Below are 13,957 nucleotides of genomic sequence, written 5' to 3'. Positions count from 1 at the left end.
TTCTGAACGCCCGCTTCTTTGGACTGCAAGTCCCAGAATGCAACAGGAGGCAGCTGAGGTGGAAAAGCAGCTCTACGAAAGCATAGTGCTGCAGCTCTTCAGAGGCGGCCTTTCTCTGTCTCTAGTCGTTCTGTCCAACCAGCGAAGCGGAGCCTGCCCCTTTTCCTGAGGAGGAGGAGGCGCGCATGAGCAGCTCTCGCTTCCCGGCGCGAACGGGGCCGGGGCTTAATTCAAACACCTATGTCCATTAAACCTGTCTATATCCCTCTTGTTATTCTTAGTGCCTGGGAAGGGAAGGGAAGGGAAGGGAGTGTCCGACTTAGCCCCAGCCAGGGAGGGAGCCATGCCGATGAGCAGAGCCCAGTACCAGGAGGTCGCCCGCTCCGCCGCCCAAGGGCCGCCCACCAGGCAGAGCCTCAGGAGGCTCAGGGAGAGCTTCCCCAGGTAGGAACACACCGCCCTCCTTTTCCCGGACGCGTCCTACATCGCAGCCTCCTCCTCCTCCTCCTCCTCAATAGGGGCCTCCAAAACGCCTTCAAGAAGCAGCAGCATGAGTTTCAGGCTTCCAGGAGTGTTTGAACCCTCCTTTTCCCGGACGCGTCCTCCATTTCTGCCTTCCCCTCATTAGGGATTCCCAAAAGGTCCTCCATTTCCAGCATGGCTAAGAAGCATCATACGTGTAGGTTTCTAGGAGTGTTTTGAGCTTTTTAGTCTGATCATGTCCTCCATTTTGTGGCGCCTTGTCCTCCTTCGCGGGCCAACCGTCCTCCTTTTCCAGAACACGCCCTACATTTCCATCTTCAGGAGGGATCCCAAAAGGCCCTCCATTTCGAGCATCATGAGTATAGGTTTCTAGGAGTGTTTTGAGCTTTTTAGTCTGATCATGTCCTCCATTTTGTGGTGCCTTGTCCTCCTTTGTGCTCAGCTCACTTCCTTTTCCAGGACACACCCTCCATTTCTAACATCTGTCCTCCATTTGAAGCATGGCTAAGAAGCATCATGAGTTTAGGTTTGTAGGAGTGTTTTGAGGTTTTAGTTTGATCACGTCCTCCGTTTTACGGTGCCTTGTCCTCCTTTGCAGCTATCACACCTTGGCTTGGAGGTGGCCTTGTGCTCAGGATGACCAGACTTTATTGGGATTTGACCAGTTTGCCTCCAATTTGCCTCCATGTGATAAAGTCCGAAGTCTCTGCTCATGAGGCATGTTTTCCAGACCATTCATCATATTAGCCGCCTTCCTCTGGACACGCTCCAGCTTGTCAATGCCCTTTTTGAATTGTAGTGCCCAGAATTGGAGGCAGTATTCCAGGTGAGGCCTTACTGAAGTGGAATAGAGCGGTAGTATTACTTCTCTCAATCCCTTGATCCCTGCCTCTGTGTGCACAGGATCTCTATGTAGGCCTCTGTGCAGTTGCTGTGTTAAGTGAACTGGCTACGCCTCCGAAAATTGCAGCAGTTGCTTCCTGTGTCTCCCCACTCCACTCGCTTCCTGGCCCTCTTTGCTTCCTACCTGTTTCTGATCATCTTCCAAGGATATACAGCAAGGTGGGCAGAGGAGTTAAGTGACCAGGTCACTGCTCTGCATTTCTCTTTTCTGGCTATTTTAAGTTGCAAGCTTTGTACACATTTCTGGGAGCAAGTCCCACGGAACCTATTAGACAGTCTTGGGATTGCAGTAAAGCTGTGATCGGAGACCATGGGTGAGCAAAGTGCAGCCCTCTTGAGGTCTCTGGACTACATATCCCATCAACCCTAGCAGACAAAGCCAATGGGAAGAATGTCAGGAGTTGCAGTGCAACAACTGGAATTCTGCACTTCGGCCTCTTCTTGCCCACTCCCAAGTAGAACATACTGATATATAGGCATTTATAGGACTCTGTTGAGAGTCGGAAACAACTTGAAGGCACACAACAACAACAAATTGACATATGTTGCATAAAAGCATTCTGGGTGTGCCGTTCCTCCCCAAACAAGGTATTGTCTGCTTCAGCACTCTAGCCAGTGTCATTTATCAGCTGGAGAGTTTGACTTTGGGCCCATCCGAAGGCTGCAAAACCTTATTTTATCCAAAAAGCAACTGTGGAGAGTTGTACTCACAGATTACCAGACCTAGAAAATGGTTTTATTTTATAGTTTTTTGTGGGTTTTCGGGCTATGTAACCATGTTCTAGAAGAGTTTATTCCTGACATTTTGCCAGCATCTGTGGCTGGCATCTTCAAAGAATGCTGGCATGGAAGAGAGTTGGGTGTGTGTGTGACCCTTGGTAGAGAGCAATGATTTCCATGTTAATCTGTTAATCTTCTGTTGTTGATGGCAAGGCCTCAGGGTGAGAGCATATGCAAAAAGGATTAGTGTCTGCTTAATTAGTTATCATTGTCTGCTGGGAAAGTCCCTGACCCTAGGTGGTTTCTCATTTGCATTTGCTGAGCCCTGGTTTTGCCTTTTTTCAGGACTGATAGCCAAACTTTGTTCACTTTAAGGGTTTCTTTCCTGTTGAAAAGATTTCAATGGTGTTTGTGGGTTTCAATGGCTTCCCTGTGCATTCTGACCTGATAGTTGTTGGCATGGTCCAGAATTTCAGTGTTTTCAAACAGCATTTTATGCCCAGGATGGTTTAACATGTTCTGCTACTGCTGAATTTTCTGGCTGACCCAGTCTGCAGTGTCTCTCGTGTTCCTTGATTCTTCTTTGCACGCTGCGTTTGGTGGTCCCTATGTAGACCAGAGTGAAGCATTTGCTGGATTTTCTTGGTCAGTTTGTAAACCATTTGGAGGTTGTGTTTCTTCACCAGTTTCCCTATTCTGTTTGTGACTCCTTTGATGTATGGTAAAATACCTTCCCTTTGGGTGGTTGCTTGTCTTCACTCCTCAGGGCTTTCTGGGTCGGGCAGCCCTTCTGATGTCTGAGCTGGAATAACCATTGGCCTGTACAGCCTGGTCTAGGTGCTTCAATTCATTTTCCAAGAAGTGGGGTTTACAAATCTATTTATTCTGGTCTACCAGTGTTTTTATTGTGCTTCTTTATTGTCCTGGGTGATGGTTGGAGTTCTTGTGCAGGTATCTGTCTCTGTGTGTAAGTTTTCTGTATACTGTGTGACCCAAATGTTGGTTCAGTTTGTGGATGAATAGGACATCTAAGAATGGCAATGTTCCTTCCTTTTTCTATTGTGAATTGGATGTTAGGGTGGATGTTGTTCAGATGGTTCAGAAACACAGTCAGATCTTCTTCTCCATGTCTTCGATTGGTGAAAGTGTCATCCAGATATCAGAACCATGTTATTCTCCAGTTGGGTATGGCTGGCCCTTGGTATCTGCTGGGTTTGGTTCTAGGACCTCTTGGGATGCCAAATTCTGTGGATCCTCAAGTCCCATGGCAAAGTTAAATGATGCCTCTTATATAAAATGTAGAACAGTGTTCCTTACATAAAGTGCCCCTTATATAAAATGACAAGGTTTGCTTTTTGGAATTTACATATTTTAACAATATTTTCAAGACATGGATGCTTGAATCCATAGATTAAAAATCCATAGATATGGAGGGCAGGCTGTATTGTAGTTTTAAGGATGTCTGATGGAATGGAACAACTACAGACTTGACTTCAGAGAATAGAGTTTAGACTGCTTCTTTGGATGGGAGCTGAAAGTATGTAAATAATAAATATGTATGCAGGTTATTTGGTTTCTGACATAAGGCTATATGTTTTTATATTAATGTCTTTTATTATCACATTTTATATCTTTATACTATTGGTACAATGGAATATGTAATGGTTGAGTGAAAATGATTGATGTGTTGATAGAATTTCTTAAGGGCCTCCTTCTCATGGGTTGAGATGATGGAGATATCACTGGTAGAAGAGGGCAACTGGGGATGTTTGTTGAAGAAGTTGTATTCTGATTTAACCGTAAGTATGTTGATATGCTGGGCTACATGTAGGTGTACCATTGATCTGAAGGCACCAAGTTGTTTCTGTATGAAACACTTGTGGTTAAATTTGAAGTGGGAAGAGTCAGCTTATTTTTAAAATCATAGAATCATAGAGTTGGAAGAGACCACAAGGGCCAGCCAGTCCAACCCCCTGCCATGCAGGAACTCTCAATCAAAGCATCTTCGACAGATGGCCATCAAGCCTCTGTTTAAAGACCTCCAATGAAGGAGACTCCACTACACAGTGTGTTCCACTGTCAAACAGCCCTTACTGTCAGGAAGATCCTCCTAATGTTGAGGTGGAATCTCTTTTCCTGAAGCTTACATCCATTGTTCCGGGTCCTAGTCTCTGGAGCAGCAGAAAACAAGCTTGCTCCCTCCTCAATATGACACCCCTTCAAGTATTTAAACAGGGCTATCATATCACCTCTTAACCTTCTTTTCTCCAGACTAAACATCCCCAGCTCCCTAAGACGTTCGTCATAGGACATGGATTCCAGGTCCTTCACCATTTTAGTCACCCTCCTTTGGACACGCTCCAGTTTCTCAATGTCCTTTTTAAATTGTGGTGCCCAGAACTGGCCACAGTGTTCTAGGTGGGGCCTGACCAAAGCAGAATATAGTGGCACTGTTACCTCTCTTGATCTAGACACTATACTTTTATTGATGCAGCCTAAAATTGCATTGGCCTTTTTAGCTGCCACATCACAGCTAAAATGAACTCATGTTCAACTTGTGGTCTACTTGGACTCTTAGGTCCCTTTCACATGTAGTTTCATTCAGCCAGGTGTCCCCATCCTATATCTGTGCATTTCATTTCCCCCCGCTAAGTGCAGTACCTTACATTTCTCTGTGTTGAATTTCCTTTTGTTAGCTTTGGCCTAGCTTTCTAGACCTGTTTACCTGTTAAGGTACACTTGTTACAGATGTGGACAGGATCCTTGAAGAGGTGAGAGCCATTTCATGTGTGCTAAACCCTTGCACTTCCTGGCAAATTAAATAGGGAAAATTAAACAGAAAAAAACCTTCCCTGGATCCTACTGTACTGGATAACTATAGGCCAATTTATAACATTCCGCTTTTAGGAAAGGTATGAGAATGTGTGGTAGCTTCTCAGCTCCAGGGGTTCCTGTATCTCTATGAATTTCTTTCTGGTTTCAGGCCTGGTTATGGGACAGAGACAGCTTTGGTTGCCATGGTGGATGACCTACGCAGGGAACTGGATAGGGGTCCCTTTGGTTCTGCTGGACTTTTCAGCAGCTTTCAATAGCATCCACCATGGTATCTTTCTGAGACATTTCTCTATAGACTTTTTGTCTACAGCAGCTCCATTCTTTTCTGGCTGGGCACTTTGAGAGGGTGGCGCTAGGGAATATCTGCTCAACATCTTGGCCATTGGCCTTTGGAGTCCATCATGGTTCTGTCTTGCCTTCTATGCTATTTAACATCTACATGAAACTGCTGAGAGAGGTTTTCCAGAGTTTGGGGGGGGGGTCAGATGCCACCAGTATGCTGATGATACCTAGCTCTAGTTACTCCTTTCTGCCTAATTCCTGTGCTAAACCAGTGCCTGGCAGGTGTAATGGACTGGATGAGGTCAAACAAATTGAAGCTTAAACCAGGCAAGACAGAGGTGCAACTGGTTAATTGAAAGATAGATTTGAGAATAGGGATTCAACCTGTATTAACTGGGGTTACACTCACACTGAAAACTGAGGTTTGCAGTATAGGGCTGTATCCAGGATACAGCTGTAAACCTGGAGGCTTGAACGATAGCTGGGAAATTGCAAAAAATAAAATAATAATAATAAAAAAATCGAAGTCAGAGATAAGTGTTATGAAGTGAAGGATAAATCCTTTGGGAACTAATGTGAAGAAGGAATCTAGAGCTATGTGGATTTGTGGGTTTAATGTTTTATATATTTGTTTATTATAGTAAATATTTGCTGTATGTATTTGTGAAATTTGAAATCTTTAATAAAAATTTAGTAATAAAAAAAATTCAGCAGTGACAAGCGGTACTTTTCCACAGTTAAAGCTAGTGTGCCAACTGTGTCATTCATAGAGAAGTCAGATCTGCCCATGGTGGTACATAATAATAATAACAACAACAACAACAACAATAACGTATTTCTACCCCGCTCTTCAGCCAAGGCTATCAGAGCGGCTTACAATTTGTTAATTAGACATTTCCCTGTCTTTAGGCTTACAATCTAAAAAAAGACAAGACATAAAAGGAGAAGGGAATGACAGTAGGGAAGGGGAAAAGTCCAGCAGATCTGCTCTTCCTCGGAGGCCTGTTGGAGCTGGCTTCCCTTCCTCTCCCTCAAGATGGTGGAGGGCTTTTCTTCTTCCAGGCAGGCCTGTTGGAACTGGCCTGCCTTCCTCTCCCTCAAGATAGTGGGTAGAGGGAGGGCTTGGTTAACCCCATTTGGATTACTGTAATGCACTGTATTGTGGGGCTGCCTTTGAAAAGGGTTCAGAAACTTCTGTTGACCCAAGAGGTGAAGCCAGGTTGTTAATTGGGGCAGGCTACAAGGAGCCCACAACTCCTTTCTTGCAACAGCTCCATTGGTTGCTGGCCCATTTCTGCACACAATGGAAAGTGTTGGGTTTGACCTATAAAATCCTATAGATGTTGGATCCAGGCTATTTGGAGAACTGTATCTTCCTTTATAAACCCATTAAAACACTAAAATTATCTGGATAAACCCTTCTTTCTATCCCATCACCTTTTCAGGCTTGTTTGATGGGAACAAGGGAGAGGGCCTTTTTTGTAGCTGCTCTCAGACTTTGGAACTTCCTCCCTAGAGAGGCCACCAGGCTGGTCCCATCTTTGCTGTCCTTCCATTTGCAGGTCAAGCCTTTTTGTGCCATCAGGTGTTTACAAACGGATTAGGTCTGGGCTTTTAATGCGGTGCAATTATGTTCTTAAGGTTTGTGTGTAGTCTTCTAATGAATTTTAATATTGTAACCTTTTAACTTCATATATGTTATATGGTTTGTATATATATGGTGACTGGAGAACTCTCTTGATGTCCTGGGTGCCCTGCTGGAAGAAGTTGACAGGATTAACAAGTTATCCAAATAGGAATATAATAATAATAATAATAATAATAATAATAATAATTATTATTATTCTATTTCCCGCCTCTCCCTGCGGATCGAGGCGGGATCACATCAATGTCAACAATACAATTTACAAAATACACAACAGATTAAAAACATCATTATATAACAACAATATACAATAAAATACGATACAATAAAATACTAGTCAGTACTAGTCAGCCAGCGGTGTTACAGTAGGGGAAACAAAGCGTCTGATTCATCTGTTTTTCCATATAATCAAATCGGGGTGGGAATCATCAACTATAGCAGGTCGGGTGGATATGCCCGCTGGAAGAGATCCGTCTTTAATGCCTTCTTAAAGGCTTCTAATAATGAAATAAGACAGATCTCTTCTGACAAGTTGTTCCATAATTTTGGGACCGCGGCTGTAAATGCTTTTTGGGAAGTAGTGACCAATCTGATTTTTTTTGTATTCTAGCAATTTCTTCCCTGAAGTTCTGAGTGTATGGGGCGGATTGTGTAGGGAGAGGCGTTCCCTTAAGTAACTTGGGCCCAAGCCATGTAGGGCTTTAAAGGTAACGACCAACACTTTGTATTGCGTTTGGCAGCTAATCGATAGCCAGTGTAAAGATTTTAGCATTTGTGTAATATGGTCCGATCTTGATGTTCCCGTGACCAATCTGGCTGCAGCATTTTGGATTAACTGAAGCTTCCGAACTTGGTGCAAAGGTAGCCCCATGTAGAGCGCATTGCAGAAATCTAAACGAGAGGTTACCAGTGCATGCACCATTGCTTCAAGGTCTCTCCGAGTCAGGTAGGGGTGCAGCTGGCGTATCAACTGAAGTTGGTACCAAGCACTCCTGGCCACTGCCTCCACATGCGATGTTAACTGTAGAGACGAGTCCAGGAGCACTCCCAAACTGTGGACTTCGTCCTTTAGGGGAAGTGTGACCCCGTCCAGGACAGGTTGACAAATCTCCCCACTTGGCCCAGGGGTTCCTATCGCAAGTACCTCCGTTTTCTCTGGATTCAACCTGAGCTTGTTTTCCCCACATTCAGCGCATTACCGACTCAAGACAGGCATTTAGAGGAGAGATGCCATCCTTGGTCACTACAGCTGTCGGGGACACGGAGAGATGGAGTTGGGTGTCATCAGCGTACTGATAATGTCTCCGGATGATCTCTCCCAGTGGCTTCATGTAAATATTAAACAGCATGGGAGACAGAATGGCGCCTTGAGGGACGCCCGATGTCAACTCACGCTTATGAGAGCAACTGTCTCCCAGCATAACCATCTGGAATCTGCCCGAGAGATTGGATCTGAACCACTGCAACGCAGTGCCCCCGATACCTAAATCCCTCAGGCGTTCCAGAAGGATACCATGGTCTATGGTATCGAAGGCCGCTGAGATGTCCAAGAGCACCAACAGGGTCACACTTCCCCTGTCGATGCCCAGACGGAGATCATTGACCAAGGGGACCATGGCAGTCTCAACTCTGTAACCTGCCCTGAAGCCAGTTTGAAATGGGTCTAGATAATTGGCTTCATCCAAGACCACCTGGAGTTGGAAGGCAACTGCCTTCTCGATCACCTTGCCCAAAAATGGTAACAAAGAGACTGGCCTGTAGTTGTTTCTAATCAGGGGATCAAGGGAGGGTTTTTTCAAGAGTGGTTTGACCACTGCTTGTTTAAGTTTAGATGGAAATATCCCCTCCCTGAGAGATGCATTGATGATGATTTGAAGTAAAGTTACTACTGCATCCCCTCCCTGGGCGGTCAGCCAAGATGGGCAGGGATCTAGAGGGCAAGTAGTCTTCCTTACACTTCCAAGTAGCTTGTCCACTTCATCAGTATTCACAAGCTCAAAGTGATCCAGTCTAACACTGTCCACGGAGTCACTGGACGCCTCTCTTATAGTTTCTGTTGTAATATTGGCATTGAGATCAGCCCTTATCTGAGAGATTTTATCTGCAAAAAAGTCATTAAATAAGTCACAGCAGGAGATAGTTTCCTCCAGTCTGCCACCAAGGCCACTGTTATCTTTGTGGATATTTTTGGAACCAAAGGGAAGGGCCTAGCATTGATAGTCTAATATTGATAGTCTTCTTCATAAATGAGAAGTGAAGAAATCGTGTATGGTCCAGATGAACCAGGATGGGAAAATACACTTCCATAAAATGGATCAGTGCTAGATAATTCCCAAGTTGGAGACTTTCCAGGGTGTGTTTTGGAGTCTCCATTGAAAGTGGTGACATCTGACAAACCAACTGACACTTTTTAGAATAGTTTTCCACTTAAGTGGTGGTATTTTGCTGGGTTCTTGGACATTTTGCACGAAAAAATTCCTTACGCTGAAAATGTCATATGGGAGGGACTGTGGAGGAGCTTTCTTCCCCATTTAGAAAGAGCTCTCCCTCTAGATCAGATGGGAGACAAGGAGGAAGAACTGTCATGGGGCAGGGAAGTCATCATCTTCCTTATAGGCTGCTTTGCTTTTGTGAGAGAGAATACTGGAATCTGGTTAGGGGAGAGGGAGAAAGAGAGCTCCCTGTTGTCACATCTGAAGAAAATGAAGCTTCCTTGGATATCATATTGGAAGAAAGGCAATAGACAAACAAAAATGGGCAAATTAAAATAGATTTTTCCCTCTATTCAAAGCAGGTATTCTCTTTCTCCAAGTTAAACCACTGTAGCTCTGTTGCTAGATCTGAAGAAAATGAAGCTTCCTTGGATATTATTGGTAGAAAGGCAATAGACAAACAAAAATGGGCAAATTAAAATAGATTTTCTTTCTTCCATTCTAAGCAGGTATTCTCTTTCCCCAAGTTAAACCACTGTAGCTTTCCTTATAGCAAAGGAACTACAGTGGTACCCCGGGTTACGAAAATGATCCGTTCCGCCGCCGCTTTCGTAACCCGAAAGGCTTCGTAAGCCGAAAAACCCATAGGCGCTAATGGGGAAAAGCCGCGATTTGGTGCGAAATAGCGCCGAAAAGCACCAAAAGTTTTTTCGTAACCCGAAAAAACTTTCGTAACGCGGAACAGTTTTTTTAAATATATTTTTTTCGTAACCCGGAAATTTCGTATCCCGGCGCATTCGTATCCCGGGGTACCACTGTACAGGCAAAATGAAACTGATATTGTTCAGTACATGTCAATATGTCTTTAAACTAAATCCCAGATAGTAAGAATTGCAATATATCGTCTTTGATGTCTTCTTCTTTCGACATACTGAAATATGGGCTATTCAACATTTCAGATTTACAAATTGCAGTAAAAGAAAAAATATTAAAGATGATTCTTTTAAAAGTATAGTTGCCTTTCTTTTTAAGTTGTAAATTGTCTTGCTATTAGTGAAATTGTATCGATTTTGGTATCATAAAATCTTGTTATTACTTGAGATTTTATTAATAAGCACACTTACTGAAATGTACCATATTAACTCAAGATGATGAAATAAAATCTTCTGGTGACTGAAAAGTTGTAAAATAGATATAAGAGATGCACAAACGTTTGGCAAAATCAGTGTTGTTTCTTTTATTTTCTTAGGTATATCCATGCATTCACAGATCTGAAATTTAGAGGGCTTATGTGATTCTGTCTTGAATAAACTCCATGAATATACCTAGCCTCTGAAATGAAAATACTGTATCTGTATGTGGATGAGAAATTGCCAGTAACAGTGGAAATCCTGATGGTTTTATGATAGATGCAGCTGTCCATTAGGAAATGGCCTGAAACCACCAACTCTCCTTTGAAAGCTCCTGAAGCCTTTTAAATCAAATTAATCTTGAAGCTTCTTGGGACAGTTCAGCATAGGCAGAACTTTTCCATCTAAGGCTTCTGATGAAACAAAACTAATGCTGATATTTAAACTGTCATACAAAATACAACTTTGTGGAAGGTGCCAAGGAAACAATGCTTTTCAGAGAAAAAGGAAGTGTAACTGATATTAGCTGCATTGAATGTTAGTTAACCTATGTGAAAAAAATACTTCATTCCAGAAGTAAACAGACTGTAGTTAATAATGTATACTGGATAAAGCTACAGATTCATTTAAAATGAAGGCAGATGCGCTGGAGGAAAAGAGGAACATACGTGTATATACACTTACAACTCAGAAATGAGATGTAGGTTTATGCATCTTGTTATTGTGCCAAAACATGGTTTAGGGTAAAGGTGCATTTAAGGCCATTAATACATCTATGCAACCTTCAGGTTCTTCAGGTCAGAATCTTCTGCCAAACCTGATAATTGCATTATTTTATAATTAAATTTGTTGGCTATTACAGTTATGGTCTTGGAACAGCATCAACCATTTGATTAGGTTATTGCCATTGGTAAAAAGTCCAAAAATTGTGCTGCTTCTTTTTGTGATTAATTTTGTATTTTAAACATAGCTTTCCCTGTAGAATGTTTGTTAGCATTTTTACTGTCTGTGAGACTCTTTTAACAACCTATTATAACAATATCCTTATTTTTGCTGATGTAATTAATTTATTAAAATATGTGTACATACCCTGGTCAGGACAGAGTACAAATAAAATCAGTGTAAACAGTTTAATACTTCAGAATTTGCAGAAAATAAAATGATTTAAACAGATTAAAAACACATTAAACAATTTAAGAAGTTAAAATGGCTGAAAAGATTAAAACAGTTTAAAACCATGTAGATTTTAGGGGGGAAATCAGGTCCCAAAGAATTTTATATGCCATGATTTAACTTGGCACTGACTTGAAACCAATGTCGGTGCCAATCAGTCCTCCAAGAGGAGAGCATTCCACAAATGTGTGCCATACCAGAAAGGGCTGTTTCCCAAATTATCCTGCAAATCTCAGGCAGCCATGTATATGGAAAAACACTCCTTCAGCTATTAAATTCTAAGACATTTATGATTTTGAATATCATCATCAGCATCTTCAATTAGGGCAGAAATACATTGGCAGTTATGTAAAACCTATTATGTCCAAAACACAACAGGTTCTGAAAATTGATGAAGAATAGTCTAATATTGTACACCTATAAATGGGATATAAAATATCAAAATTTTACTTTTTTTTACTTTCTCAGTTTATTTACTTAGTTGCTTTGCGATTATGTGGCTGTCTTTCCATTTCTTTATTAGGAAAAAATGTATAGCGTTAGGGCTGTCTTTGTTACAGATAGTGAGATACCATAATGTTCAAACAGTAAGTAGAAAATTAAACTGGCTTCTGAAGTAGCATGCACTAGATGCAATGTATTTATATTAAGATATTAATGACACACGTACACTTTGTAGTGGCATTGTTTTGGGGGAAGGTATGGCATAGTGGTTTGAGCATTGGACTATGACTGTGGAGACCAGGGTTCAATTCCCAATCAGCCATGGAAACCTACTGGGTGACTTTGTCACACACTTTCATTCCCAGAAAATCCTATGATAGGTTTGCCTTCTAGCCACCATAAGTCAGAAAGAACTCGAAGGCATACAATAGCAACATTTCCTATTTATCAGTTTTGTATTACTCCCTTTCTTCAGAGAGTGCAGAGTGACACATACAAGAAATCCAGAGGTTTATCTTGCCTAGCATTCTGATTTCACAGTGGCCAACAAGTTGCTTGTTGGAAGCCCACAAGTAAGGCATGAGTGCAACTGCATAGTCTCACATTAGGGGACATAAAGGAAATAGAAGTAGTAAAAGAATTCACATACCTGGGATCAAACACTGATAGAAATGGAGACTGCAGCCAGGAAATCAGAAGATTAAGAATGGGAAAGGTGGCTATGAAAGAACTAGAAAAGATCCTAAAATGCAAAGATATACAATTCAGCACAAAAGTTAAAATCATACAAGCCATTGTTTCCCCTATTACCATGTATGGATGTGAGAACTGGACAGTTAAGAAAGAAGATAGGAAGAAAATCAATTGATAGGAGATGTGGTGCTGGAGAAAAGTGCTGAGGATTCTGTGGACAGTCAAACACAAAACAAATGGGTCCTAAAGCAGATTAAGCCAGAAATCTCCCTGGAAGCAAAGATGACAAAAATGAGGCTGTTGTATTTTGGACACATCAAGAGAAGGCATGAATATTAGAGGAAGCAATAATGCTAGGAAAGGTAGAGGGAAGTAGAAAGAGAGAAAGGCCCCATGCTAGATGGACGGATTCTATTAAAGAGATCACAAACATGAGTTTGCAGGAACTGAGCAGAGCAGTGGATGGCAGGGGGTCTTGGAGATGTCTCATCCACAGGGTCACCATAGGTCAAGATTGACTTGAAGGTGATTAATAACAAAAAGAAAATCTCCCCATACAAACTTGCCAGAGTCCTAAGAGTACAGGTGAAGTATGTCTCTGTCCCTCCACCTTCACAGGTCTAGACACAAGAAAGAGCCTTCTCAGTGCTGTTCTGGAAGTCTCTTCTGTCTGAGGATAGTCTGGCCCACTCAGTATCCTCCCTCCATTGGCAGCCAAAGACTTTTCTGTACAAGCAGGCTTTTAATGAGTAATTGCTTGTAGGAAGAGTTCTTATGAGAGGGAGGTGCTCTATTTTTTAAACTTTTGTATGCTTTTAAATTGTTTTATATTCTGTAGAATGTAAAGCTTTAATAAAGAACTGCATTAAATTAAAAAAATTGTTTTATATTGTTTTAGCATGTTATTTTAATGTGATGATTTTAATTGTATTTTAAAATTGTATTATTTTCAGCTTATTTTTTTGTGAACTGGCTTGGGCCCTAATCCCAGAGAAACATGGCGTATACATAAATGAAATAAATGAACAAATAAATAAAATACTTAGAAATCTCAGTGAGAGAGCTCTAGTGCCTCACCACACTAGGCCCATGTTTCTGTGGGATAAGCTATGGCAGTTAATCATAGTGCTATAATTATATAGTGTGAAAGGTCCACATCCACAGTGAAAATGTCAATGCACTATGGTACGATTTTCAATATCTTTGATGAAATTTCA

General features: G+C 41.8%; 1 protein-coding gene across 1 annotated transcript in view; it reads left to right on the top strand.

Annotated features, from left to right (window-relative positions):
• Positions 1 to 267: 267 nt before the first annotated feature.
• The window catches only part of LOC149314860 (CDAN1-interacting nuclease 1-like), a 174,262-nt gene continuing 160,572 nt past the window's right edge, over positions 268 to 13,957 (top strand). The window contains exon 1 of the mRNA XM_089523542.1: positions 268 to 444. Coding sequence (XP_089379668.1) covers positions 344 to 444 — 101 coding nt within the window. The 5' untranslated portion in view covers positions 268 to 343. The remainder of the gene's footprint in view (positions 445 to 13,957) is intronic.

Source organism: Sceloporus occidentalis, unplaced genomic scaffold (genome assembly GCF_023333645.1).
Source record: "Sceloporus occidentalis isolate IW3139 unplaced genomic scaffold, rSceOcc1.0.p SCAF_4, whole genome shotgun sequence".
NCBI classification, from domain to species: domain Eukaryota; kingdom Metazoa; phylum Chordata; class Lepidosauria; order Squamata; family Phrynosomatidae; genus Sceloporus; species Sceloporus occidentalis.
Note: the sequence above shows the minus strand (reverse complement) of the source record. Positions and strands in the feature narration are given on the sequence as shown.